At 48.1% G+C, this 26,682-nt stretch overlaps 2 protein-coding genes and 1 pseudogene across 10 annotated transcripts in view; 1 reads left to right on the top strand and 2 right to left on the bottom strand.

Annotated features, from left to right (window-relative positions):
- Nucleotides 1–9,866, bottom strand: part of LOC105480201 (solute carrier family 22 member 14) — a 37,201-nt gene extending 27,335 nt beyond the window's left edge. For 4 of the 9 annotated variants that reach the window (XR_986337.3, XM_011738756.3, XM_011738764.3 and 1 more), the window contains exon 1: nucleotides 9,794–9,866. Coding sequence is in view for 4 of the 9 variants with exons in the window: in XM_011738757.3 (XP_011737059.1) it covers nucleotides 1,067–1,108 (42 nt within the window). In the remaining 5 variants the exon portion in view is untranslated. The other 5 variants (XM_011738760.2, XM_011738761.3, XM_011738757.3 and 2 more) reach the window with 5 other exon arrangements.
- A 175-nt stretch (nucleotides 9,867–10,041) lies between these two features.
- Nucleotides 10,042–26,682, bottom strand: part of LOC105480200 (solute carrier family 22 member 13) — a 29,397-nt gene continuing 12,756 nt past the window's right edge. The window contains exons 2-10 of the mRNA XM_011738753.2: nucleotides 21,136–21,239; nucleotides 20,727–20,881; nucleotides 20,328–20,496; nucleotides 19,994–20,114; nucleotides 19,818–19,912; nucleotides 19,394–19,608; nucleotides 19,113–19,221; nucleotides 18,381–18,596; nucleotides 10,042–18,135 (exon numbers count right to left, since the gene is read on the bottom strand). Of these exons, the coding sequence (XP_011737055.2) occupies nucleotides 18,042–18,135; nucleotides 18,381–18,596; nucleotides 19,113–19,221; nucleotides 19,394–19,608; nucleotides 19,818–19,912; nucleotides 19,994–20,114; nucleotides 20,328–20,496; nucleotides 20,727–20,881; nucleotides 21,136–21,239 (1,278 nt within the window). The 3' untranslated portion in view covers nucleotides 10,042–18,041. The remainder of the gene's footprint in view (nucleotides 18,136–18,380; nucleotides 18,597–19,112; nucleotides 19,222–19,393; nucleotides 19,609–19,817; nucleotides 19,913–19,993; nucleotides 20,115–20,327; nucleotides 20,497–20,726; nucleotides 20,882–21,135; nucleotides 21,240–26,682) is intronic.
- On the top strand, nucleotides 24,733–25,334 carry LOC105480199 (cell division control protein 42 homolog; annotated as a pseudogene).

Below are 26,682 nucleotides of genomic sequence, written 5' to 3'. Positions count from 1 at the left end.
GGACAATATGGACGAGCAAAGAATGCCCATCCTGTTCAAGTTAAACTAAAAGATTCCTCCTCCTTTCCCCACCAAAGCAGTACCCCCTTAGAACCGAGGCCCAACAAGGACTCCAAAAGATTGTTAAGGACCTAAAAGCCCAAGGCCTAGTTAAACCAAGCAATAGCCCTTGCAATATTCCAATCTTAGGAGTACAGAAACCCAACGGACAGTGGAGGTTATTGCAGGATCTCAGGATTATCAATGAGGCCATTGTCCCCCTATACCCAGCTGTACCTAACCCTTACACTCTGCTTTCCCAAATACCAGAGGAAGCAGAGTGGTTTACAGTCCTAGACCTTAAGGATGCCTTTTTCTGCATCCCTGTATATCCTGACTCTCAATTCTTGTTTGCCTTTGAAGATCCTTTGAACCCAACATCTCAACTCACCTGGACTGTTTTACCCCAAGAGTTCAGGGATAGCCCCCATCTATTTGGCCAGGCATTAGCCCAAGACTTGAGCCAGTTCTCATACCTGGACACTCTTGTCCTTTGGTACATGGATGATTTACTTTTAGCCGCCCGTTCGGAAACCTTATGCCATCAAGCCACCCAAGCACTCTTAAATTTCCTCACCACCTATGGCTACAAGGTTTCCAAGCCAAAGACATAGCTGTGCTTACAGCAGGTTAAATACTTAGGGCTAAAATTATCCAAGGTCACCAGGGCCCTCAGTGAGGAACGTACCCAGCCTATACTGGCTTATCCTCATCCCCAAACCCTAAAGCAACTAAAAGGGTTCCTTGGCATAACAGGCTTCTGCCGAATATGGATTCCCAGGTACGGCGAAATAGCCAGACCATTATATACACTAATTAAGGAAACTCAAAGCCAATACCCATTTAGTAAGACGGACACCTGAAGCAGAAGCGGCTTTCCAGACCCTAAAGAAGTCCCTAACCCAAGCCCCAGTGTTAAGCTTGCCAACGGGGCAAGACTTTTCTTTATATGTCACAGAAAAAAATAGGAATAGCTGTAGGAGTCCTTACACAGGTCTGAGGGATGAGCTTGCAACCCATGGCATACCTGAGTAAGGAAATTGATGTAGTGGCAAAAGATTGGCCTCATTGTTTACAGGTAGTGGCAGCAGTAGCAGTCTTAGTATCTGAAACAGTTAATATAAGGAAGAGATCTTATTGTGTGGACATCTGATGATGTGAACGGCATACTCACTGCTAAAGGAGACTTGTGGCTGTCAGACAACAATTTGCATAAATATCAGGCTCTATTACTTGAAGGGCCAGTGCTGTGACTGCACACTTTTGCAACTTTTAATCCAGTTACATTTCTTCCAGACGATGAAGAAAAGATAGAACATAACTGTCAACAGGTGATTGCTCAAACCTATGCCGCTCGAGGGGACCTTTCAGAGGTTCCCTTGACTGATCCTGACCTCGACTTGTATACTGATGGAAGTTCCTTTGTAGAAAAAGGACTTCAAAAAGCGGGGTATGCAGTGGTCAGTGATAATGGACTACTTAAAAGTAATCCCCTCACTCCAGGAACTAGTGCTCAGCTGGCAGAACTAATAGCCCTCACTTGGGCACTGGAATTAGGAGAAGGAAAAAAGGGTAAATCTATGTACAGACTGTAAGTATGCTTACCTTGTCCTCCATGCCCACGCAGCAATATGGAGAGAAAGAGAATTCGTAACTTCTGAGGGAACACCTATCAAACATCAGGAAGCCATTAGCAGATTATTATTGGCGGTAGAGAAACCTAAAGAGGTGGCAGTCTTCCACTGCCGGGGTCATCAGAAAGGAAAGGAAAGGAAAGGGAAATAGAAGGGAACCACCAAGCAGATATTGAAGCCAAAAGAACCACAAGGCAGGACCCTCCATTAGAAATGCTTATAGAAGGATCCCTAGTATGGGGTAATCCTCTCCGGGAAACCAAGCCCTGGTACTCAACAGGAGAAATAGAATAGGGAACCTCACGAGGACATAGTTTCCTCCCCTCAAGATGGCTAGCCAATGAAGAAGGAAAAACACTTTTTCCTGCAGCTAACCAATGAAAATTACTTGAAATCTTTCACCAAACCTTTCATTTAGGCATTGATAGCACCCATCAGATGGCCAAATTATTGTTTACTGGACCAGACCTTTTTAAAACTATCAAGCAGATAGTCAGGGCCTGTAAAGTGTGCCAAAGAAATAATCCCCTATACTGCAGGCCATACATTTCAATCCCTGTCTCTTGTTAAGTTTGTCTCTTCCAGAATCGAAGCTGTAAAACTACAAATTGTTCTTCAAATGGAGCCCCAGATGCAGTCCACGACTAAGACCTACTGTGGACCCCTGGACCGGCCTGCTAGCCCATGCTCCGATGTTGATGATATCAAAGGCACCCCTCCCGAGGAAATCTCAACTGCACAACTCCTACTATGCCCCAATTCAGCAGGAAGCAGTTACAGCGGTCGTCAGCCAACCTCCCCAACAGCACTTGGGTTTTCCTGTTGAGAGGGGGACTGAGACACAGGACTAGCTGGATTTCCTAGGCCAACTAAGAATCCTTAAGCCTAGCTGGGAAGGTGACCGCTTCCACCTTTAAACACGGGGCTTGCATCTTAGCTCACACCTGACCAATCAGATAGTAAAGAGAGCTCACTAAAATACTAATTAGGCAAAAAAAGGAGGTAAAGAAATAGCCAATCATCTATCACCTGAGAGCACAGTGAGAGTGACAGTGATTGGGATATAAACCCAGGCATTCGAGCCAGCAACAGCTACCCCTTTGGGTTCCCTCCCTTCGTATGGGAGCTCTGTTTTCACTCTATAAAATCTTGCAACTGCACACTCTACTGGTCCATGTTTGTTACGGCTCGAGCTGAGCTTTCGCTTGCCGTCCACCACTGCTGTTTGTCGCAGTCGCAGACCCACTGCTGACTTCCACCCCTCCGGATCCAGCAGGGTGTCTGCTGTGCTCCTGATCCAGCGAGGTGCCCATTGCGGCTCCGGATTGGGCTAAAGGCTTGCCATTGTTCCTGCACGGCTAAGTGCCTGGGTTCGTCCTAATCGAGCTGAACACTAGTAGCTGGGTTCCACAGTTCTCTTCCGTGACCCACAGCTTCCGATAGACCTATAATACTCACCACATGGCCCAAGATTCCATTCTCTAGAATCCTTGAGGCCAAGAACCCCAGGTCAGAGAACAAGAGGCTTGCTGCCATCTTGGAAGCAGCCCACCACCATCTTGGGAGCTCTGGGAGCAAGGACACCCTGGTAACAACAGGACAACGAATCACAGTGTGGGACCCTGGACTGGACCTCAGACCAGGAAAAGAATGTTAGTGGGAGAATTGGCCAAGTTCAAGTTAGGTCTATAGATTATGTAATAGTATTGTGTCAGTGTTAATTTTCTGGGTTAGATAAGTAAGATGCCAACATTAGGGGAAGCTAGGTGTAGAAGGAATGGGAAGTCTGTGTTCATTTTTTTGCAACTTTTTTTTTTTTTTTTTTTTTTGTAGAGCTAAAGTCACACTCTGTCACCCAGGTTGGATTGCAGTGGCACAATCATAGCTCACTGCAGCTGAACTCCTGGGCTCAGGCGCTCCTTCTGTCTCAGCCTTCAGAGAAGCTATGCTATAGGTGTGTGCCACAATGCAGGGCTAATTTTTTTATTTTTTGTAGAGATGTGGTCTCACTTTGTTGCTTAGGATAGTCTTGAACTTCTGGCCTCAAGTGATCCTCCCATCTTGGTCTCCCAAAGTTCTGGGATTACTGGCATGAGCCACCGTGCCCAGCCTCATAATTTTTGTTAAAACCCTAAAATCATTTCAAACGAAGACAATTTTTAAAAACTGGAATCTTTAAAAGATACCATTTATAATATTGAAATATAGATTAGGAACAATCTAACAAAATTTGTACAGGACACCCATTAGGATGACTATTATTAATTTTTTTAAAGAAAAGGAAACAAATGTTGGTGAGGATGTGGAGAAATTGGAACCCTTTGTATTGGATGTAAAATGGTGTAGCCACTGTGGAAAACAGTATGATGGTCCCTAAAATAATTAAAAACAGAAGTACCATTTGATTCAACAATCTACTTCTGGGTATATACACGAAAGAATTGAAAGCAGGAGCTCAAACAGATTTGTACATCCATGTTCACAGCAGCATTGTTCACAATAGACAAAAGGTGGAAACAACACAAATGTCCATGGATGGATGAATGGATAAAGAAAATGTGGTATATACATACAATGAAATATGAATCAGCCTTAAAAATGAATAAAATTATAATACACGTTACAGTGTAAATGAACCTTGAAAACATTCTGCTAAGTAAAATAGCAAATCATAAAAGGACATGTATGATTGCACTTATATGAGGTACCTAGTCAAATTCATAGACACAGAAAGTAGAATGGTGGTTACCAGGGACTGAGGGAGGAGGAAAAAGGGAGTTATTATTTAGTAGGTACAGAATTTCAGTTTGGGAAAATAGTTCCGGAGATGGATGGTAGTGAAGGTTGCACAATGATGTGAATTACTTAATGCCACTGAACTGTACACTTAACAATGGTTAAGATGTTAAATTTTGTGTTGTGTATATATTACCACATTTTAAAAAATGGTTTAAAAATATATGCAAGACCTGTGTGTAAAATAATGATAAAATGTACAGAAATACGTGAAGAAAGAAAAGTAAATGTAGAGCTATCTCATGGTCATGAATAAAAGTTGTCAATTCTTCTCCATATTGATCTGTAGATTTCATACAACCCTACTCAAAATCCAGAACATATTTTTTATAAAATTATTTTTGGCAAGATGATTCTAAAATGTATATTGAAGGACAAAGGGTATAAATACCTAAGAAAATTTTGAAGAATAATAAGAATGATGTGCCCTGCGAATTATCAAAATTTATTATAAAGTTATATGAATGAATGAGAATGTGCCAACATAGAAATAGCTAATAGAAAGCCCAGAAATACATCCATGCAAACATAAAGTTTTGATATCTGAGAGGGGAGTGGCAGGATAGGTCAGTAAATGGAAAAATAAATTAAAATTAGGTTCCTCATATCATAAACAAAAATGCCAGCCCTGTTAAGGCCTTAAATTTCAATAATAACACTTCTAATAGAAAATATAAGGGAATCTATTTCTGACTTTCAGATGAGGAAGGATTTCCTAATCAAGACACAAAAACTATGCTGTTTTGTGCTAACCATAAAATTTTAAATTTATAAATTTGACTACAGGTATATAAGAATGTATAAATTGTAGTATATATAGTGAAATACAATATAGCAATATTAAGCTTACAGTCAAATTTAGCAATATAGCAGTTTTCAGCAGACAAAACTTGAAAATCTTAAAGTAGAAAAAAATGACACAACTGGAATGAGATATTTGCACGCACACACACACACACACATCTATATCTGAAAAAGGACTAGGATCAAGAATATGTAAACAGTATGTACAGAACCACAAATCAGGCCGGGCACAGTGGCTCACGCCTGTAATCTCAGCACTTTGGGAGGCCGAGGTGAGTGGAATCACCTGAGGTCAGGAATTCCGACACCACCCTGGTCAAGGTGGTGAAACCCAGTCTCTACTAAAAATACAAAAATTAGCCAGGCGTGGTGGCACACATCTGTAATCCCAGTTACTTGGGAGGCTGAGGCAGGAGAATTGCTCAAACCCAGGAGGCAGAGGTTGCAGTGAGCCAAGATGGTGCCATTGCACTTCAGCTTGGGTGACAGAGCAAGACTCCGTCTAAAAAACAAAAATGGGCCAAAGACCTAACAGGCATTTTATGAAGAGGAAACTCGTGTGGCCTACAAACATGTGAAGATGCTCAACCTCTTTAATAATGAGGGAAATGCAAATCAAGACCATTGTAGGATATTTTTACATTCATTTGATTGACAAAACTTGAGAAGTTTTTTGTTTTTTGTTTTTTGTTTTGAGACAGAGTTTCACTCTTGTTACTCAGGCTGGAGTGCAATGGCGCAGCACAATCTCGGCTCACTGCAAACTTTTGTCTCCCAGGTTCAAGTGATTCTCCTGCCTCAGCCTCCCAAGTAGCTGGGATTACAGGCATGAGCCACCATGCCTGGCTAATTTTGTATTTTTAGTAGAGATGGGGTTTCTCCATGTTGGTCAGGCTGGCCTGAAACTCCCAACCTCAGGTGATCTGCCCAACTCCGCCTCCCAAAGTGCTGGGATTATAGGCGTGAGCCATCACACCTGGCCAACTTGAGAAGTTTGATAATACCAAGTGGTGGAGAAAACTACCTTGCATACATTCCTGGCAGAATTATTCACAGACCCACTTTGGAAAACAATTTGGCATTGTCTTATAAAGTTGAATATCCAGATACCTTATGACCCAACAATGCTACGCCCAGGTATATACTCTAGGGAGCCATTTGTACATATGATCCAGGAAATAAGTACCAAAATGCTCATGACACTTTTCAAATGTGAAAAAAGAGCCCAAATGCACATCAATGAAAGAATGCGTAAATTGTAGTAGATTTATATAATGAAACACAACATAGCAGTGAAAATGAAGAAGCTTCAGCTCCATCCATCAACCTGTATGAGTCTCAAAAACATGATATTTAGTGAAAAAAGCAAGTCTCAGAAAACTGATGCTCTTTTTACACAGTTTGGAAACAAGCAAGACTAAAGAAATAATTTCAGTGTATCATGCAATGAAACTATAGATTTTTTGAACAACAAGGATGAAATTCAGGAAACCATCTCTGAGGGGAGACAGAGGGATGATGTCAAGGAAGAGGTGAACTGAAATCATTAGAGGTGTTCTGGTGCTTTGGGTGGGTGATGGATTCACACGCGTCTGTTTTTATTTTGAAACAATATTGTACCCAAGGACCCTCTCCTGAAATATCCACTCCTGCTCTTCCTGCAGGGCCCCTCCCCTCTGCTGGAGACTGATAAAGGCAGCAGTCCCCCACTGTGATGGGAGGGTATCCCCCGTTTAGTGAACTTCTGCCTGCTACTACTTGCTCTTAGTATTTTCCACAGCCAAAACCCATCTTCACATTGATCGTATTAATGGCTGCAGGATCCTTAAGGTGCTGTTTACTTCGTGGTAGCTACTGAGCACCAGGGCTGTTTCTCACTGCTTCCTCACCATCCCAGACAACTTTTCTGTACACAGTGATGTGCAGAAGGCTCTCTTTGTTCCCTGGGCTAAGGTCTAAGAAGTAAGACTGTTTATATGGCTCTTGTAACATAGGCTCATAGTGTCCTCCAGAAAGAGCAACCATTTCCGAGTCCACAACAGTTCACGAGGTGTCTGTTTCCTTACAGTCCCACCAGAAAGGTTGGGTCTTATAATTGTATTGTTTTCAGTCATTTTGTAGTATGATAAGACCCTTTGTCTCTGTTCTTGTGATTTTTTTTTTTTTTTTTTTTGGCAGGACGCTGATCACCCACATTGTCAGGCCAGGTGTCCTTGAAGGGGACATATATTCTCACATTTCCTACACTCTGGTCCTTTGTCTCGTGGGAACTTGCTCCCTAAGCACTGCAGAAGACACTGAGGCATATTGTAATGATTAACGGAGGCATCCTTTCTAAGTTCTTCCTATCGTTTCTGCCAAGATCCCTGCAGATTCCCAGCATTCTGGGAAAGTTTCTCCAGATAATTCTTTAGAGGACAGGCCTTGGCTGGGACACCAGAGGCCTTTGCCTGGCTGGGGATAGCACTGTGGTGGGCCTAGAGGGCGGGGATCTGTGGGGAGGCTGAGCTGCATATGCCAAATCTATCCCTCTTAGACTGGCCCTGGAGGAGTGGCCCAGCCTGGCCACCAGCCCCCATGGGGTCCTCACCTGGGCATGTTACCAAGCTGCCATGCTAGCCCTAGCCAAGAGCTAGGGCCACTTTCAGAAGCCACCACAAGCCCTTCACTCTACTATTGGACAGGGTGGACAGGGATGGAGAAGGGCTCACTGTCTGCTTGGGGAGAAGTCCCCTTTCCCTCTTGGGCCCCTAGTTTTCTACCAGTCACACTAGTGGGCTGCCTCCTTTTCAGACTGCGACTGCTGTTTCATAATCCAGGGAAGAGGTCTCCAGCTCACCGTCCATGGGACAAATCCAGCCTGCAGACACATTTCCCTTGGCTAGCCCATTTGGTGTCTCACTGTATCTTGGAATGTGATTTAACTGCCAAAAGATGATTTCACATACATGCAACGTTTTCTTTTTGAAGTTTGGCCAAAGGGACAGCATTCCCATCTGGCAACAATTAGCAAACCTGAGCAGGGGCCCCTCCCTTAGACTGAGAGTTTGCTCTGTTTGTTGTTGTTGTTGTTGTTGTTTGTTTGTTTGTTTTTGAAACAGAGTCTCACTCTGTCACCCAGGCTGGAATGTAGTGGTATGATCTCGGCTTACTGCACCCTCTGCTTCCTGGGTTCAAGCGATTCTCCTGCCTCAGCCTCCTGAGTAGCTGGTACTATAGGTGCACACCACCATGCCTGGCTAATTTTTGTATTTTTAGTAGAAAAGGGATTTCAGCCACTGCACCCGGCTTCCGCTACTTCTGATTTGTGCATGCAGGAGGCCCAGCAGGGTCCGGCACCATTTGCCCTTTTCACTTGTCTTTGCCTCCTGCCTGGCCCCTAGTTCGGGATCCCTTATCCCAGCAGAATTTGGGGTACATAAGAGGCAGGGAACACAGAGGGAGAGCATGCTCAGATGTGTGTGTGCTGGGAGGTCGGCGAGGCTGCATAAGTGCCCCCCAGAGGGATCTATGCCTAATCCTCAGAACTCATAAATATGTTTCCTTATATGGCAAGGGGGGGTTAAAGTTGCAAATGAAGTTAAGGTTACTACTTAGCTGACTTTAAAATAGATTATCCTGGATTGTCCGGGTAGGTCCTATTAATCCCAGGATCCTTAAATTCATAGGACCCAAAGAAGCGCAGCTTGATAAAGATTTGGGCAGCCGTCAGTGGCTTTGAAGATGCGAGGGGTCCCGGAGCCAAGGAATGCAGGAGGCTCTAGAAGCTGGAAAAGGCAAGGAAGGAAATGAACTCTGCCCTAGAGCCTCCAGAAAGGAAGGCAACCCTTCTGACACCTTGATCTTAGCCTGCTGAGGCCCATGTGTTCTTCTGACCCCCAAAACCATAAGGTAATAAGTCTCTGCTGTTTCAAGCCACTAAATGTGGGCATTTGTTATAGCAGCGATAGGAAACCAATACAGGATGCATGTGTGTAAGGCTGGAGACGGTGGAGGTGGATAAAGGAGACTTCCCAGGGAGGGAGGGAGGGAGGCAGGGAGGGAGAGAGCCTCCGCTCTCCTCTCAGAGATGTGGCTTCTGGACCAGAGCCATCTGTACCAGTCTCCCTCTGCAGGGACCACTTCAGCATCCCCCAGCGCCACCTGATACCCCAAGGCCCTGGAGCACTCACTCCCTCTACCCTTCCCAAAGGTCCTCTGCCAGGTAGACGGACCCCGGGCAATTGGCTGTCAATGTGCCAGAGAGGTAACTGAGGCCTGGGAGAGGCATAGCCAGGAGCAGCACTCCAGCTGCCGCAGGAAATGGCCAGACGCCACACCTGAGAACTCACGCTTTCTGAGAGGGCAGCCCACTCCTTCCACAGACTCCCCACAGCCAAACAGGCCCAGGCAGGCTCCTGTCCACACCTGTGCTGAGAACGCGGCCGTACAATTGCCAGGTGCCATCATAATTTCCACCCTCCAAACCCTCCCAGCCCTGCCTCCCTGGAGGCAGACCACAAGCCAAAGCCAGGGCCCACCTGACCACAATCCAGGCCCAGCCAGACCCTTGGAAGCAGAACCTTTGAGTTCCACTGGTGTCCAGGAAGTAGTGTCACAATGGGGTGGGGAGGTCCTTGGGGTGGGCTGGGAATGGTGAGGGGCAGCATTCTACTCCGGGGCACAACTGGCCGCAGCCTCCAGGGGCAAGGCAGGTCAGGAAAGCTGCCAAACGGCAACCCCCGTCCGCCCGTTCCTTTGTGCAGGCTGTTTCCTCCACATGAGGGCTCCATCTCCACTCACAGAAATTCTCCTGTCCTTGCAGATATCACTCATTTGTCAACTATCCTTCAAGCCTTCCTGAGCCCACAGCTGGAAACAGCTTGGCCCTACCCCACTCACCTCTGCTCTGTCTCTCTGTGACACTTCCCTACCAACCATCCTTGGTCAGAGCTGCTGGTATCTGACCCATCTCCCCCATAAACTAGAAGCCTCCTCTGCCAGATTGCAGGAACAGGGCTTCAAGCTTCATGCTTGGGGGAAGGGAGGCCAAAGTGGCAGGACAGGAAAATCAGCACAGGGCCTGGTACAAGGCAGACCGTCCTTGTACCAGTACAGCATGTACTCAGGACCTCAGCAAAATTAGGGCATTGCTATGGTTTAATATTTGTCCTCTCCAAAACTCATGTTGAAGCTTCATCTCCAGTGTGGTAGTGTGTTGGGGCCTTTAAGATGTAATTGGGTCATGAGGGTAATCTGTTAATCCCTGAATCACCATTCACGGATTAATAGATTAATGGGTTAATGAGTTATGACAATGGGACTGGTGACTTTATAACAAGAGGAAGAAAGACAAGCTAGCTTGCTCAGTTCCCTCACCTGTGCCCCCTTGGGACTCCCCAACAGCAAGAAGGCCCTTACCAGATGTATCCCCTAAACCCTGGACTTCCCAGCCTCCAGAACTGTAAGAAATAAATTTCTTTTCTTTATAAATAACTCAGTTTCAAGTAGTCTATTATAAGCAACAGAAAATGGACTAACACAGACACTAAGACACAAAAAAAATTAAAAGAATTTCATATATTTGGAAAAAAACAATGAAGTATTAATCACAGGGAAGCCTACTTACAGCTATTTTGCAGTTTCCTGTGGCTCAACCTTCACTTGTTTGGGGGCAGGGCACTGCAATCTTATTGGTATCTGGGGCATCAGATCCTTCCACTTTCACCAGACCTCCCTCGGGGTGTCTCAGTGGCTGGTCCGAGCCCCTCACCGCCCCCAGAGTTCCCCACTCTTGAGCAGCAGCACTCTGGGGGCCACAGGGACCAAGCAGACAGCACAGTGAGCACCCAGCAGCCATCAGTGAGACTGAAGAGCAGGGAGGGAGCACCCCTTTGTTTTGGTTTTTTTTGGTTACATAAAATCCCAGAACTCGGCTGGCATGGTGGCTCACGCCTGTAATCCCAGCAATTTGGGAGGCTGAGACAGACGGATCACCTGAGGTCGAGAGTTCAAGACCAGCCTGGCCAACATGGCAAAACCCCATCTCTACTGAAAATACAAAAATTAGCCAGGTGCAGTGGCGCACACCTGAAATCCCAGCTACTCAGGAAGCTGAGGCAGGAGAATTGCTTGAACCCAGGAGGTAGAAGTTGCAGTGAGCAGAGAATTGCACCACTGCACTCCAGCCTGGGTGACAGAGTGAGACTCCTTTTCAAAAAAAAAAAAAAAGATCCCAGAACTCTCTGGCCTAATCTCTGGGTAGAGAAGAACTCCAGTAACAGCTGAGATGAATTTCCAATCAGCTCAGTGAGATGGAGGCTCATAGTCTAAAGAAACACTGTGTTTCTTGCAGATACGAGTTTACAGAACAAATATTCATACCAGCTACAAATGTTGATTGCCTTTGTTAAAAATTTAGGAGGTCATTTTTGTTTCCCTTGGTTACGGGTTGAGAAAACTAATAAATATGAGGGTCAAATTGTTTCTAGGCAAAAGGGACTTGCTGTTCAATGTGCTAGAAGCCAATATTATGACACTGGGTTTTTGAGAAAAGAAAAGCTTTTAATTATAGGCCGGCCGACACAGAGACAGGAGTGCAGCTTGAATCTGTCTCCCTGGGCTGGTGCTAAGGCAGCGTTTTTATTAGAAAAGGTGTCGGGATTCTGAGATTAGCAGGTGATTGGTGGAAGGAAAGAGGAGGCCTGGAAAGTCCTGGGGCATGTGCGGTTCTCTTCATGCCACCTCATAGATCACATGTGCAGGTACGGGGGGAGTGAGAATGAAACACGCAGTGGAAATTCAGGCTGTGATGTCAGCTAGCAGCTTCTGCACAGACTCTAGTTGGCCCCATTGGTTCCAACCTATTTTAGTTTTGTTTTACAAGTCGAGAGAGTTTCAGCGTCTCAGCAAGTTGTTTCTTTTCTTATCTGCCATCCTGCAAACTCAAGAATTTCTGTTAGTCACTGGTGTCTAACTGTTTGGGGCATAGGTTCGCTTTCACACACCTGGACTAAATGTTCAGGACTGATAGTCACCATTGCCCTAAACTTTGAGGAGCAAAATCAAGGAGATACACAACTAGGGTCCAGTGAAGCCACCATCTCTACCCCACAGAGCAAGGGCCAGCCCCAGGGAGGCCCCGGGCACCTGGGAAGCTGGCCTCTTCCTGGTTCCCAGACTAATAACTGTCAAGGCCTGTCCTGGCTCAGACCCCAGACACCTCTGTAGAAAAACGGCGTGGACCATCCATAGATGACACCAGTCCTGCTTCATCTGAAGACATCTGGGAGCAGGAAAACCCCAGAAGGAGCGATACTCTTTCATCTCCACAGAAACTTAAGAGGCAAAAGCAAATTCAGTTCAGAGGCTCCCCACCCACATGCCTGATCCCTAGTCTCCTTGCCTAAGGCAGAGAAAATGGAGAAGAGAGCTGAAGGAGGAAAAGGCCCGACCTTCAGCAGCAACTCCCAGCACTTATGGGGGTAGAGTTAATGGCCTTGCTCAGTGGCTTCACTGCCATCTCTGAGCAGCAGAAGGGCTGGTGAAGGAGTAGGTTAAAGATTTGGTGGTGGGAAGTTTGGGGAGCTGCCAGAGGACGGCTTCTCCGATTTCCAAAAGAAGGAGAAGCGATCCGCTAAAAGGTGGGAGGATGGGAGGTGTGCAGAGTGGAGGGTAGAGATAGCCATGGGGGAGGGCTGGAAAACAAGTGGACTAGAAAGAGCTGGCAGGAGCGCTGGGCACTGTTAAAGACCCAGCTGAGGCTGGTGATCATTAATTCATAGCGGAACCGACTTGTCCAGCATGTGACTCTCTGTAGCAATGGCCAGCAGTCTGGGAGGCAGGGAAAGAAAAGGCAGATCATTGGGCTCATTTGCTGCTGTGACTTTGCTAGTTGGGCACAACCAAATGGTAAAAGGATTAAAGTGTAGAGTATTGGCAACAGAGGCAGAAATAATTGCCATCTCTCAATGGAAATTAAATGATGGCTTTTTAATTTTAAAAAGGGTCAACAGACCATAGGGGCCAATGAGGCTAAGGATGGTATCATGGAAAGAATGTTCATGTCCCTTTCGAATTTACCTATCAAAGCCCTACCCCTCAATATGATGGTATGCCATTGGCAGGTAAGTAAGATTGCATTAGGTCAGGAGGGTGGGACCCTCAGGATGGAATTAGCAGCCTCATAAATAGAGGATGAGATGTCAGATGTGACTGTGCACGCCTGAAGTCCCAGCTATTCAGGAGGCTAAGGCAGAGCCCAGGAGTTCTGGTCCAGCAGAGAGAAATTCTTTCTCCCTCCACGTGTGTGCACTGAGTAAAGGTCATGTGAGGCACAGAGAGACCAGGCCATCTGAAGCCAGGGAGGAGGGAGAGGGCCCTCACCAGAACCTGACCATGCCGGCACCTGATCTTGGACTTCCAGCTTCCAGAATTGTGAAAAAAAAAATTAATTTCTGCTTTTCAGCCACCCAGTCAGTGGTATTTCATTATGGGGGGCCCGACTGACTAAGACAAATGAGCCAGAAGGATAGGGTGCTGGAGTCAGAGCATGAGAAGTCAGTTAGAGATTCATTCATCTATGCACTCATATGCCAGAAATTCTTGAGATTTTGGAGGTAGAGATGGATTTCCCTAAGCTGATGGCAGGGTTGGAGTGGAAAGGACAACTATGAGACAGGTAGCGGAGTTCTGGATGGATGAGGCTGTGATCTGGAGGCCAAGAGGTGGGAGCCAGGAAGAGAGACAGGTTTCCATGACAGGAGGTGTCACAAGTGGGAGGGGTAGTGGTTGAGAAGCTGTAATGGTGGGGAGCAGCCTCCCCATCACCCTCTCTCCTGTGTGAGAGAGGAAGAGGCAGGAGGTAGAGCACCTTCCAAGCAGTGCTGAGGACATGGGTGCCCCTGCCGGCGTTGGAGCCACTGTTCCAGTGACACAAGGTTTCGCCTGTGGTGGAAGTGGCTGAGATGGGGGATAGGTCAGTGTTGCTGGAGTCAGTGGGGACTGTGTCAATGCAGAAGAGCAGCTGGCTGGGGAAGTGTGGGGGCATCTTAGACTTTAGAATTGAAGTAGAGAACGCAGATGCACAGTACAGTGGTCTTCATCTCAGAGGGCCCTGAAGGGGGTGGCCACTGGGCTGCTCTTGGGGAGAGCCAAGGGAGCCCCAGGGCCAAGCTCTTTACCCAGGACACAGGCCAAGAGAGCAGCCAATCAAAGGGCTTTCCTCCAAACCTGCTCTCAGATCCAGCCACTCCCCGGTTCCACTGCCACCAGCCCACTTTGTCGTCAGAATGTTGTGAGGATAAAATAAGGTAATAAATGCTTGCTATTAATTAATTTTATCATTGTAATTATGTCCTGCCTGGTTCATCTGCTTCTACTTTCACCCTCCTCCAACACATTCTTCAGATAGAGAGTGATTTTTAAAATACAAATCTATGGCTGGGCACAGTGGCTCACACCTGGAATCCCAGTACTTTGGGAGGCCCAGGCAGGAGGATCCCTTGAGCCCAGGAGTTTCAGACACGCCTGGGCAACATAGCATCTCTGTCTCTAAGAAAAATTAAAAATTAAAAAACATACAAATCTTAATGGACTTGCTTAAAGAAAAAAGAAAAGCAGTGGCTTTATTGTCCTCAAAACAAAGTCCAAAATTAAGGCTATGGTCTCACAAGCCCCACCTGTGTCTGATTCCTCAAACTCCCAGGATTCCTTCCAGCTGCAGCACCTGCCCACTGCTGGTCATCACCTCAAAAGCTCTTCTGCACCCCCTGCCCACCTTCTCTTCACCTGGTCTCTGGTTCTGTTCTTAGATGCCTGTCCTCAGGGGGGCTTTTTGCCCCCATACACTGGGTCAGCTGCCTTGTTTAATACAACCATGTCCTCTCCTCTTCATGTATGGCACTTCTCCCAAAGTTCTGCAGAGCAGTTTGATGGCTACAGAAGAAGTGTGCATCTTTGGGTCCAGCATGCAGGGCACGGGATGTGGGATCTCCCTGGCAGATCGGTGGGCCCATGAACAGGTAAGCGAGTGAGCCACAGCCCAGGAGAGCATGAGCCAGGACCAGGGTTGAAGATAGCCTTGTTCTGTGTCTGGCAGTGAGCTGGGGGCTGTTGGGGTTTGGGTGCAGGTTGGCATGCCTCTCCTATCTTCCTTGAACTTGGGGGCAGATTGCTGGACCCCTTTGCCTTTTATCCTCAGCCAGAGCACATGAGATTAGAATTATCATGGATCCATGTAAAGGGAATTATGAAATCATCCATTCTAACATGGAAAGGCTGAGGCCCAGAGTAGGAGGGCTCCCGCCCACAAGGCCTGAAATCTGAGTCCTCCACCGACCCCACAAAGCTAACCATAGCACTGAGTAATGGGTCCACTGCTAGCAGGTCCCTCAGATCCGGGCTGTTCTGTGTTCTGTAACACCCTCTGGGGGATGGTGGTTCAATATGTGCCGGCCACTGCCTGGCCCAGTAAGGCCCCTTTTCTGTTGTGCTTCTCAGAGTACAGTCAAGATCAGGCTGCATATCTTCTCTTTTGGGGTCCCAGAGGCCTCAGCAGCCGACCTCTCATCAGTGACTGCTAAAGGACACTTACCCATTCATCAGAGCAAACCACAGGACACTTTTAAATACACACAGAAAAAAAAATCTTTCTCCCCAACCAACCATAATCCCCCCAAAAAGAAAAGAAAAAGTCTCCAGGGGCCAGGCGCAGTGGCTCATGCCTGTAATTCCAATACTTTGGGAGGCCGAGGTGGGCGGATCACGAGGTCAGGAGCCTGGCCAACATGGCGAAACCCCATCTCTACCAAAAATACAAAAATTAGCCAGACTTGGCCGTTCCGATCTCTTCCTGGGGATGACAATCATTCCGTCTTGAAGGGAGCACGTGTCCACATCTTAGAGGGGGAAACTGCCTTTAGCTGGGAAACGGCCCTCTCCCCACTTCTATCTGGTTTTCCCCACCCCTTGGCAGTTTCAGCCTGGGAGACACATTGTGCCCAGAAAGATTTGCTAGTATTCCCCAAGAGGACACCATGAATGGGCACACAGTAGGAAGCTAAATAGAGCTTTTGTCCAGCGTTTCAAAGCTGAGAACCGTGAGTGAGAAATATCCACGTGTTTGGAAGAGAGGTGCTGGACACTTCCATGCTGGGTTTACAGGAAACTGGTCTGGCACCTACGCCCAACCCAGACCCAGCCATGTAGGAGAAGGTGAGCAAGCATGAGGGGCTGGGGCACCTGTGAGAAGAGAGACTGGATCCTTCTCCCTAGTGGGAGGTTAGCTGGGGCAAGGTGGGGGCAGTGGCCAGGCAAGCTCTTTTTCTACCATTTGGTGACACAATTATATATGGTGTTCTTGTGGGCTAAGGAGGTGCTGAGGAAGGCAGTCTGGCTTGAGGTCTCTTTATGGGCGCCCATCCAAGAAGGCCATCTTTTTTTTTTTGAGACAGAGTCTCTTTCTGTTGCCCAGGCTGTAGTGCAATAGTGCGATTTCGGCTCACTACAAACTCTGCCTCCAAGGTTCAAGCGATTCTCCTGCCTCAGCCTCCTGAGTAGCTGGGATTACAGGCATGCACCACCACATCGGGCTAATTTTTGTATTTTTAGTAGAGACAGGGTTTTGCCATGCTGGCCAGGCTGGTCTCAAATTCCTGACCTGAGGTAATCTGCCCGCCTCAGACTCCCAAAGTGTGTGAACCACCACACCCAGCCAAGAAGGCCATCTTCTTCTAAGGTCGGGGCTTCCAGCTGTAGGAGAAGTTGTGGGAGCAATGCTGGGTGGGGCTGGAGAAGGGTCCTAAGAGGAGCTGGGAGTGCATTGGGAGCATATTGCTCATTCTAAGGAACAATACCAAGGCCTGAGAGGATCTCTGAGAAGCCCATGAAGATGCCCTGTGGAAAAGGCAGCTTTCAGAAGCCTGACAAAATGCACCAACTGGCATTAGCCAATGTGCACCACAAAGAACTGCAACCAGCAGCAGCTCGGTGAAAAGACCTCTGCCCTTTCCCTCACCCTGCATGGGCCCTGGAAGGTCCAGAAGCAGCTGAGCATGAGCAGGAGGAGGCAGGGTAAGGGGGGGAGCAGAACAAACCTCCTCTCCTTCCCCAAGCTGGTCCCTAAGCCACACATAGGTTAGGCATGAGCTGAGTGTGTGTGTGTGTGGGGGGGGGTTGGGCGATCTTTGAAGTGAATCCATGGTAGAAATTTTGATTTAGGCTGAACTGAAATCTTCTCTCTGTACAACCCAGTGACCTATGGGGCCATACCTTAGCCAGAGGGATCTGATCCATCCCTTAGAAGGAACCATAACCTTCCCTTTTTCCACAGCCTTTCTATCCACCTGCCTGGGTAAAGTCCACAACTTCACATTTGTTTCCTCTCCCCTCCTGTCCCCACAACTTGGAAAGGGCTTACCTTGTGTTCTGTTCTGAGCATCACTGTGTTTTGAGGGCAGGGGACTCCAGATTGAGGAGATCAAGAGAGCCATACCTTGTGAAGATTGTTAGAGGACAAGTTAATCCCAAGACATACCCAAGATCCTAACCCAGACAGAGTATTGGGGGCTGGGCTCCAGAGATGAGAAACGCGAAGGAGGCCGAGAGGTCCTGTCCCAGATACCTCCGGGATTGGGCTCAGCAGGAGGTGACAGCCATGGGCCAGGTTGTGGTGTGCTGCCTCCATAAGCAAGGCTGGTCTTGCCCTGTGTCCCTGTGGGTCCTGGCCATATCCAAGGAGGTGTTTAGGCAGCTCCCTGATGCTGACAGTCTAGCTCTTAGAGACCTCAATCAGAAGTATGTACTGCTCACAAAGGTCACTCCTGGGCTGGAAGTTCTTCCTGTGGCTTCTGTTTCCTTCTCTGAGGGCACTGATTTGGGGGACCTAGAGGGAAGAGAAGACTGTCATTGGCTGTCCAGGAATTGGTCCCATGACAGTGTCCCTCACCACCCCCCTTCTCAAGGTAAGGGGAATCTGAACTAAAGCCAGCCAGATGTCTGTGGTTCTGGAGGACCTCATATTAGCCTCTAGGTAACAGTGGACAAGTGATGAGGTGGAGGCCTGGGCATACAGTGTGCGTGGCCAATGTGAGACCCAGGTCGTGGTTTCAGAGCAAGCAAGCAGCTCACCATGGGTGAGGCCCCAGCTCCAGGTCCTGGAGGGTGTCTTTCAGGGCCTGGCCACGCGTCTCTGGCAGCAGGGTGCAGAGCAGGCCGGCCACAATGGGGAGGCTGCCGTAGATGAGCATGGGGAGGGCAGCGTGGTACTCTCCCAGCAGAATCACTAGTGGTGCGAGGATGCCCCCGATCCGTGAGAAGATGCCCACCAGCCCCATGCCTGTTTGCCTGGGAGAAGACCAGGGCAAGCTAAGTAGACCTGGGCCCAACTCTGGGCCTCAGCTTCACCCCAGTATATTTTCTCGGGAGAGCCCAGACCCCAAAGGTCTGCAGGGTCTCCAGCCTCACCCACCCCATTCAGCGCTCCTGCTCTCTGCTCCTGCCTCCAGCTCCTGCTCTCTGCCTGCTACACTCCTGCTCGTCTGTCAACTCTCAAGTCAGGAGGCTGTACATCCTTACCACCCTCCCACCTGAAGACATCCTTCTCTGGGGCCATTCATTCTTAGATGTGTCCCATATTCCTGTCCCGACCGCCAGGGTGTGGCCTGCTTGCCTGTCTGTCCTCCATTATCCTGGGGACAGCTTGAGGGCTTGGTCTAGATTTCTAGTTGTCCTGGACCCTGCCCAGCACTGCTGCCCCAGAGCCAGCCCTGTCAGCTATTTGTGGAATGGGGTGAGGGCCAAGGAGGGACAGCCAAATCAGTCTCAGCAGCAGAGGAGCAGGAGTCACACTGCAGTTCTTACCGGAGGATGGTGGGGAAAAGCTCGGCAGAGTACACATAGGAGATGGTAAAGGCGGCAGCTGTGGCCATCTTCGCCACCACAGCCAGCACAGTGACCACCACAGGCAGATCTGGCAGAGGGTAGACAGTCCCATCACCTGGGCCCTGCCGCCGGCCCCATCCACTGAAGCTCCCCACCCCTTCTGTACCCAAACCCCCGGGAAGCCTTTACTCCTGGAAGCGGAACAATGGCCACTGGTCTAGCCCCTGACAGCCGGCGGGTGAGGGGGAATGGGGTGGTACCTGCCGGGATGAAGATGATGATGATACACATAAAGCCACCCAAGACCAAGGTCCCCAACTGGCTCCACTTGCGGCCAAACCTCTGCATCATGAAGATGCTGGAAAAGCGGGCAGGCACCTCAACGGCTCCAAAGATGAGCTGCGTCAGATAGATGTCCAGGCCAAAGTCCCCCACTTGGAGGCTCAGGCCGTAGTACCCCAGACTGTCCACAAACCTACAAGGTAATGAAGGGCTCTTGTCGCTGCTGGGCAACGAGACACCACCCAGAGGGAGAGCCTGCCTTGGTCAGCAGTCACAGCAGGGGACACTGGCACAGCCAGGGAGAGACCATCCCATCCAGACAGCCACCAGCCCACCTCTCTGACGACACACACCAAGGAGGCTGCAGCCCTGTGATTCTGTCCTTGGGCTCTGGGCACTCACCAGACACAGAAGATAATCAGAGTCACCTTCCGGAGCTGGGGGTGTCTGAACAGATCCAGGGCATTCCCTGAGGGGCCTGTCTTCTCTGGGACCAGCTGGGAGGAAGAAGCAGAGTGAGAGGCCAGGCAGGAAGGTCCACGTGGGTCTGATTCTGGGCCTGGGCCTGCTGGAAGTACCTGGTTCATGAGCTCCGGAGAGAGTTTCCGCCTGTTGGCCGAGGCTGCCCTCTGAATCAGTTGTTTCGCCTCGTCCATCCTCCCATGGGTCAGGAGCCACCGTGCAGATTCTGGCAGAGCCCTGTGGGTCAGCAATAGCTATGACCTTGGGGCCTGGAGTCCTAGGGAGCTCTCTGGCTTGTTCCAGTGCAAACTGAACCCCACACCCAGCTGTAACAGGCTTCCTCTCCCAGACTCGCCTCTGACTGTCCCGTGAACGTGGGCGCTGCACTCCAATCCCACCACAACACAACTAACTTGGGGGGGACTTGCTCCTGGCATGTATTTTCCTCACCAGAAGTAGAAGAAGAGCAGTAAGCCAGGTGCAGTGCCAGTGATCTGAAGGAGCCTCCAGTTGCGGAAACCATAGGCGAGTCCCGCGAGCACCATCTGCCCGAGGGAGAAGGTGCACTGGGCCAGGACCACGGCCTGCGTCCTCCATGTGGGCCCCACCCACTCCGTCACTGTGGGAATGGAGAGGTTGAGACAGGGCTAATCCCTGCCATTCACTCCACATTACTCCCAGGTGCCACCCTGTGGGGGCTGGGCCTCAGGGCCAACACAGGAAGCACCAGTGCGACCACTTCAGATGTGGGGTACCTGACAAGACCTCCACAGGCCATTTGGGGCCATGGCCCTCCCAGACCCCTGGGCCTCACCCTGTGACTGAAGGCTCCAAGGACCAGACACTCACGTAGGGTGACATTGCTGAAGGCAAATCCAGCGATGGCAGTAGCCACAGCAAAGCGCAGGGCCATGTAGAGCTCAAAGCTGGGCACAAAGGCTGTGACCAGGCCGATGAGGGTGAAGAGGAGGAGCTGCACCAGGATCGTGGCCTTGCGGCCAATCCTGAGGAAACAGGGCAGGTCCATGGGAAGTGTCCCTCCCGGAAGGCATCTGAGGAGAAGGCCACAAGGGGGCCCAGCCCTGTCCTGGGGTCTCTTTGTGAGGGAGGAGACACGGCCCTTCCCTGAGCCCCGTTTGAGGGTAGGGGGAGGAGGGCCTTGCCCTAAAGGCCAGTGTGAGGGGCATAAGGGGGACTTGGGCCTGTGCCAGAGCTGACGAGCTTGCTAGGCAGGGAGTGGGCAGGGCAAGGTTCTTACCGGTCCCAGAGGGGCCCAAACATGAGGGTGCCAACAAGGAGCCCAGCCATGAACACTGACTGTGTGGTGTCCTTCAGATGCTTCCGATCACAAACCAGGTTGAACTGAAGGAGACACAGGCAGATGTGAGTCCAGGGGCTGCACGGAGGGCAAGCCCTACACCACCTGGCCCACTACAAACCCTTCAGCGAAGGAGCTCATGGTTCCCAAACTGTGTACTGAGGCATTCCGGGGCACCATGGTGAACTCACTGAGCATGGCAGGGCATTTCAGGTTTTAAAGGGAAATACAAGTTGACATCTCTCTGACATCACACAAACTACTAGCTCAGGATAGTTCACACTTTCAACGTGAGACCACGCTACTTTCCTTCCAATGACATCATATCTATGTGAAATCTGACATCATATCTATAGGAAAGTGCTTTTGGCAGTTTTTGTGAAAGCAAATGCCACAGAAAATCAATGTGGAAGAGAAAGTGAGGGCGGCAGTGTTCAAGGACTGAGAAGTTGTACAATGCCTAGTAAGTGCATACAGCCTATCAGTAAGTTATTGTGCTTAAGAATAAAATTAAAATATTTTTCCATCAACGTATGTGTTTATTCCAAAAAATAACTACTAAGTTGTTAGGACATAAACACTTGTTTGAACTTAATGGCTTAATACATATAGCTGTTAGGCATTTCTTTTGGCCTGGAGATGCCATGTAAAATTATTGACACACTAAAGATGCAAATTTTGGGACCCCGTGACAGACCATTAATTGGTGCTTCCTAACAAATGGGGCCGCTTCCCCATAGCCAGGGCACCCCTGGGACACACTTGGGCCTCTCCATGTTTTTCCACCTGGCTGCAAAATCCCCCTGAAATACCCACCATTAACAGGCAATCAGAATCCTAAGAAGCCCTCACACATGCCTTGAGGAAGGCGATTAGATCAGAGGAACACACGCACATACACATGCACACACAGAGGGAGGGAGGGAGTGAGAGAATGTGCAGGTGTGAGACAGAGAGAGACACAGAGAATGCTAATCCACCCAAGATCTGTAGAGAGAATCTCACAGCCTAAGAAACCAAGAGGAGAAGATATTTAGGTCCATACCACTCTGTACGCATGTCTGCTGAATGTGCACTTGACTCACTTGACTGACCCCCATCCCACTGGGTTGTGGGCCCCTCAGGGAGTCCCGCCATGCCTCTTGCACACAGCTCAGTTCCACACACAAATGTTTGTTGGGGAACCATCATGCGAGCTCTCCTCTAGCTTCCCAGCAGCAACCTCTAAGCGCTCACCCTGTGCTAGGTGCTTGCTAAATGCTTTACATGCATGATCTCACAGAATTCTAATAATAATCCTTCACTTATCATCTTCCTGAGAAAGGAAATGTTAAGCAGCTAACCCTCGGTCCCACAGCTGGATGGCAGCTGGTGGAGTTGAGACATCTCTCTTGCCCTAGACAGGGAATGAATCTGAGTAAAGGCTAAGAGGATGTCTGCTGAATGAATGAATAAATGAAGAAATAAACTAATGCCTACAGCTAGCTAATTAACCAATCACCATCAGTTAAATAACTTTTAGCAAGAAATTAACCAGTCCAGGAGTTACTGTTGTGCTCATACTTCTGTTCTCAAGGACAACTGTTAATTTTCAAGAACTTTCAACATGTATCAAGTGATGAACTGATCGTTCCTGGGAATGAAGTGGGGAAGGACAGGGGACTTGAAATTGTTGCTCCAGCCAGTTCTATCCTGTTTAGTTTTTGTCTAGCAGCCACAGATTGCCTTTCAGTAAGATGGCATTTAAAATAACTAGTAATAAAGGCCTACTGTTGCCAGGCTCAGGAGTCAGAATTGAGTGGCTTTGTGTGACCTTAACCCTGTTAGCCCATCTGTCTGTGTCTTGATTTCCCACTTACAAAATGTGAATAAAATATGCTACATAGTATGACCTGATACAGTGAAAGGAACTAACACTTGTAACATGGTTAGCTCAGTGGCTGTGTCACAGGAAGCTCTCAGCACCTGTTATCTAGGGTGAGGCTGTGCTCTGGCCTCTGTGCTCACAGAGCTCTCAGCTGGTGGCAGACAGCTCAGACACAAGGGGGTGAAGTGCTCTCTGGGCATGAGCGCCAAGCCACGGAGTCTTCTAAGGCTGGCACGCCTGGTCAACAGCCACCATTCACTACCTCTCTTCAGTTTATATACCTGCTATGGCATTAAATCCTCATTCTAACCCCATAATGGCTTATCACTCCCTTTGTGCAGCAGCAGAGGCTGAGGCTTGGAGAGGCGCCGAGATGTGTCCAAGCTCTCATGGTGTTGTCATGTTGCAGGTGGTAGAGATGAAGAGGGCTCCAACGTGGGATGCCAGTCATCCTCCTCAGCCCTAACTCCCACAGTGGATGGTTCTGTCTGCAGTCTGCCATGGTGGTCTGCAGAATCCCACCCTCATTTCTTGGAGCCTCCCCAGCTTGGATCCCTCCCCTATTCTAAAACCTTCAACAGCTCCCTTTGGTCTCTAGGAGAAAGCCCAAATTCCTTAGCACTGTATCTAAGGCCCTTGAAGAGCTAGCTGTTGCCTATTTCCCAGCCTCTTTTGCTATGTCAGCATTCCTAAATATGCCAGGCATTTTCAAGCCTCCAGAACCCAGAAATGGTTGTTCTCTCCGCTTCCCCTTCCCTCCTATTCCTACTTCTTTGGTCCCAGGACAGATCACATGATTGTTGCTATTCACTGATGGTCTTCCCACCTTCCCATTCCAAGATCCATGTAGACAGGGGAGTCATTTTTTTCTTCTCTTTTTTCTTTTCTTTTTTTTTTTTTTTGAGAAAGCATCTCCCCAGGCTGGAGTGCAGTGGCATGAATATGGCTCACTACCAGCTCAAACAATCGTCCCACTTCAGCCTCTGGAGTAGCTGAGACTATAGGTATGTGCCATCATGTCTGGCTGATTATTTTATTTTTTGTAGAGATGAGGTCTCACTATATTGCCCAGGCTGGTCTCGAAATCCTGGGCTCAAGTGATCCTCCTGCCTCAGCCTCCCAAAGTGTTGGGATTACAGGCACGAGCCACTACACTCAGCCTGTTTTTTTTTTCTTTTACCAAGGATGGACACGTAGGAAATGTAGGTTGAAAGGAGAAACATTCTGACCTTCAAGAGCACACAGCCTTCATGGAAATATACTTTTTTATTTTCAAATTAGTATTGTTTGCATTTAAGTTTAAATATGAAGTCATCATTTATAATAAGGAAGCTTAGGTGTCAGAGAGAGTCCTCTGGGTCAATGGGCAGAACCTTCCTCATGGATGAAAACCAGAGATAGAAGATCTCACACCAAGCCGACTGCATTCTGGAACCAAGCTTGGGATTATCATGTGGTTCAGGGCACAAAGCGTACATTTCCTTGGGAGTCACAGTCTTTGGAAGAGTAGGGGTGAGGACAGCATGATAGGGTAGGGCAAGAGGCCCAAGGTCCACCACAATGCCAGCATTGTCTAGGAGAGAGGTCCTGAGTGCCGCCATGCCCCAGGGAAAGGCTGAGGTCAACATCGAGTTTGAAATATTTAAAGTAAATACAAAACTATTTCAGCAATGCAGATCATTAAGTGTGCTGTTGTGAGCAATGATGCCATTGGTAAAACAGATCTACTGATATCCTACATAACAAACAAATTTACATCTGAAAATATACCAACTATTTCTAACAACTATGCGTCATGGTTATGGTTGGTGGAGAGTCATATGCTCTTGGACTTTTTGACGCTTCTGGGCAAGAGGGTTATAAAAGATTACAATCGCTAAGTATCCACAAACAGATGTTTTTCTAGTCAGTTTTTAAGTGGTATCTCCATCCTCATTCAAAAATGTGAAAGAAAAGTGGATGCCTGTTCTAACTCACCACTGTCCAAAGATTCCTTTCTTGTCAAGACCCAAATTCATCTCACAGATGATCCCTCTACTCTTGTGAAACTTGCCAAGAACAAAAAATGGAAGCCTATCACTCCAGACTGGCCTCGGACTGGAAGGCTGTTGAGTACGTGGAGCATTCTGCACTCACAGAGAAGGGCCTAAAGAATGCAGTTAATCCAGCCTCCAGAGCCAAAGAAGAGCCTCAGGGGTGTGCTGCTATGAACAGCTCTCCTGAGCCCTTTCAGCTCAGCTTGTGTTGCCATCACAGTAAAAGCAAGGTTTAAGTCAAACTAAGGATTAAAAATTAGGGCGGGCATGGTGGCTCACGCCTGTAATCCCAGCACTTTGCGAGGCTGAGGTGGGTGGATCACCTGAGGTCAGGAGTTCAAGACCACCCTGGCCAACATGGCAAAACCCCATCCCTACTAAAAATACAAAACTTAGCCGGGTGTGGTGGTGCATGCCTGTAATCCCAGCTACTTGGGAGGCTGAGGTAGGAGAATCACTTGAACCCAGGAGGCGGAGGTTGCAGTGAGCCCAGATTTCACCACTGCACTCCAGCCTGGGTGACAGAGCAAGATCCTGTCTCCAAAAAAAAAAAAAAAAAAAAATTGAAGTTCATTCTTTGCAATAATGCCAAATGCCTAATCCTACCAACATATACTCTTGCAAGACAAGGCTCATGGGTATGGTTCCCCCTCCCCATTCCAATACTAGTTACTTAAGTCACTGTTTATTGTCAGAAAAGTGATCAGTGCTCGTTTGTTTTGTTGCTTCAAAAAATTTTTTGCTTGCATAAAAGCAAGGCATGTTTGTGATGACTCTCTAGCACACTAATGCCAATTGTTAAGCTGCTCCTTGGTTCCCCTCAAGAGTAATGTGGGACCTCTTAGTGCTGTTTTTTTTTCTTGTTTTTGTTTGTTTGTTTTTTGCAGGTGTTTGTGTGTGAGGAGTTTATTTTTGAGTCTTTTAAAAAATTTATTCACCAGTGGACAGTCCTTAAGGGGAGGAGGACAGATTGATTCCACATTCCACCTCCTAGATCTAGTTTAGAAAACACATTCCCCACCTGCCTCGTTCCATAACACAGTCCTTTCTGAAAGCTGCCTTTTCTCTCCACCCTTGGGTGTTTGATGAAACTCACGAATGTGGGTAGAGTCTGTCTTGCCCTTCCTCATTTCTTGCACTATACATGTGACTGTGACTTTTGAGAAAATGTGTTATTTGCTGATTTATTTTTCGAAGTTAATTTCCAACTTCTTTCACTGATAAATGAAGGGAAGTATTGCACCTTTTGAAATACACTAAATGGAATGAGTTCATAATCTGACAAAAGAGTCTTTCCTGTCATTCTCTCATAAGCTTAGCATAAATGTGCAGCTTAAGAGTGTGTGACATGGTGTTCCCAGAATGCAGCTGAAGACCCAGCATGTAGAAGAAATGTGAGGGTGATGGTATCTATAAGACAGATGTCTATGGAGTGATAACACACTCTTTCAAGTTATGCAGGCCTGCTTCATCGAGGAGCTGAGGTTGGAGAAGGAGTGGGGAGAACACTTAAGAACATGGGAACCAGTCAAGGGACTCCCCTTGTTTCTGTTTTGCATTTGAGGAACCTTCCAACAGAGAAAA

The sequence above is a fragment of the Macaca nemestrina genome, chromosome 2 (assembly GCF_043159975.1).
Source record: "Macaca nemestrina isolate mMacNem1 chromosome 2, mMacNem.hap1, whole genome shotgun sequence".
Taxonomy (NCBI): Eukaryota; Metazoa; Chordata; class Mammalia; order Primates; family Cercopithecidae; genus Macaca; species Macaca nemestrina.
This window is presented reverse-complemented; position numbering and strand designations above follow the sequence as displayed.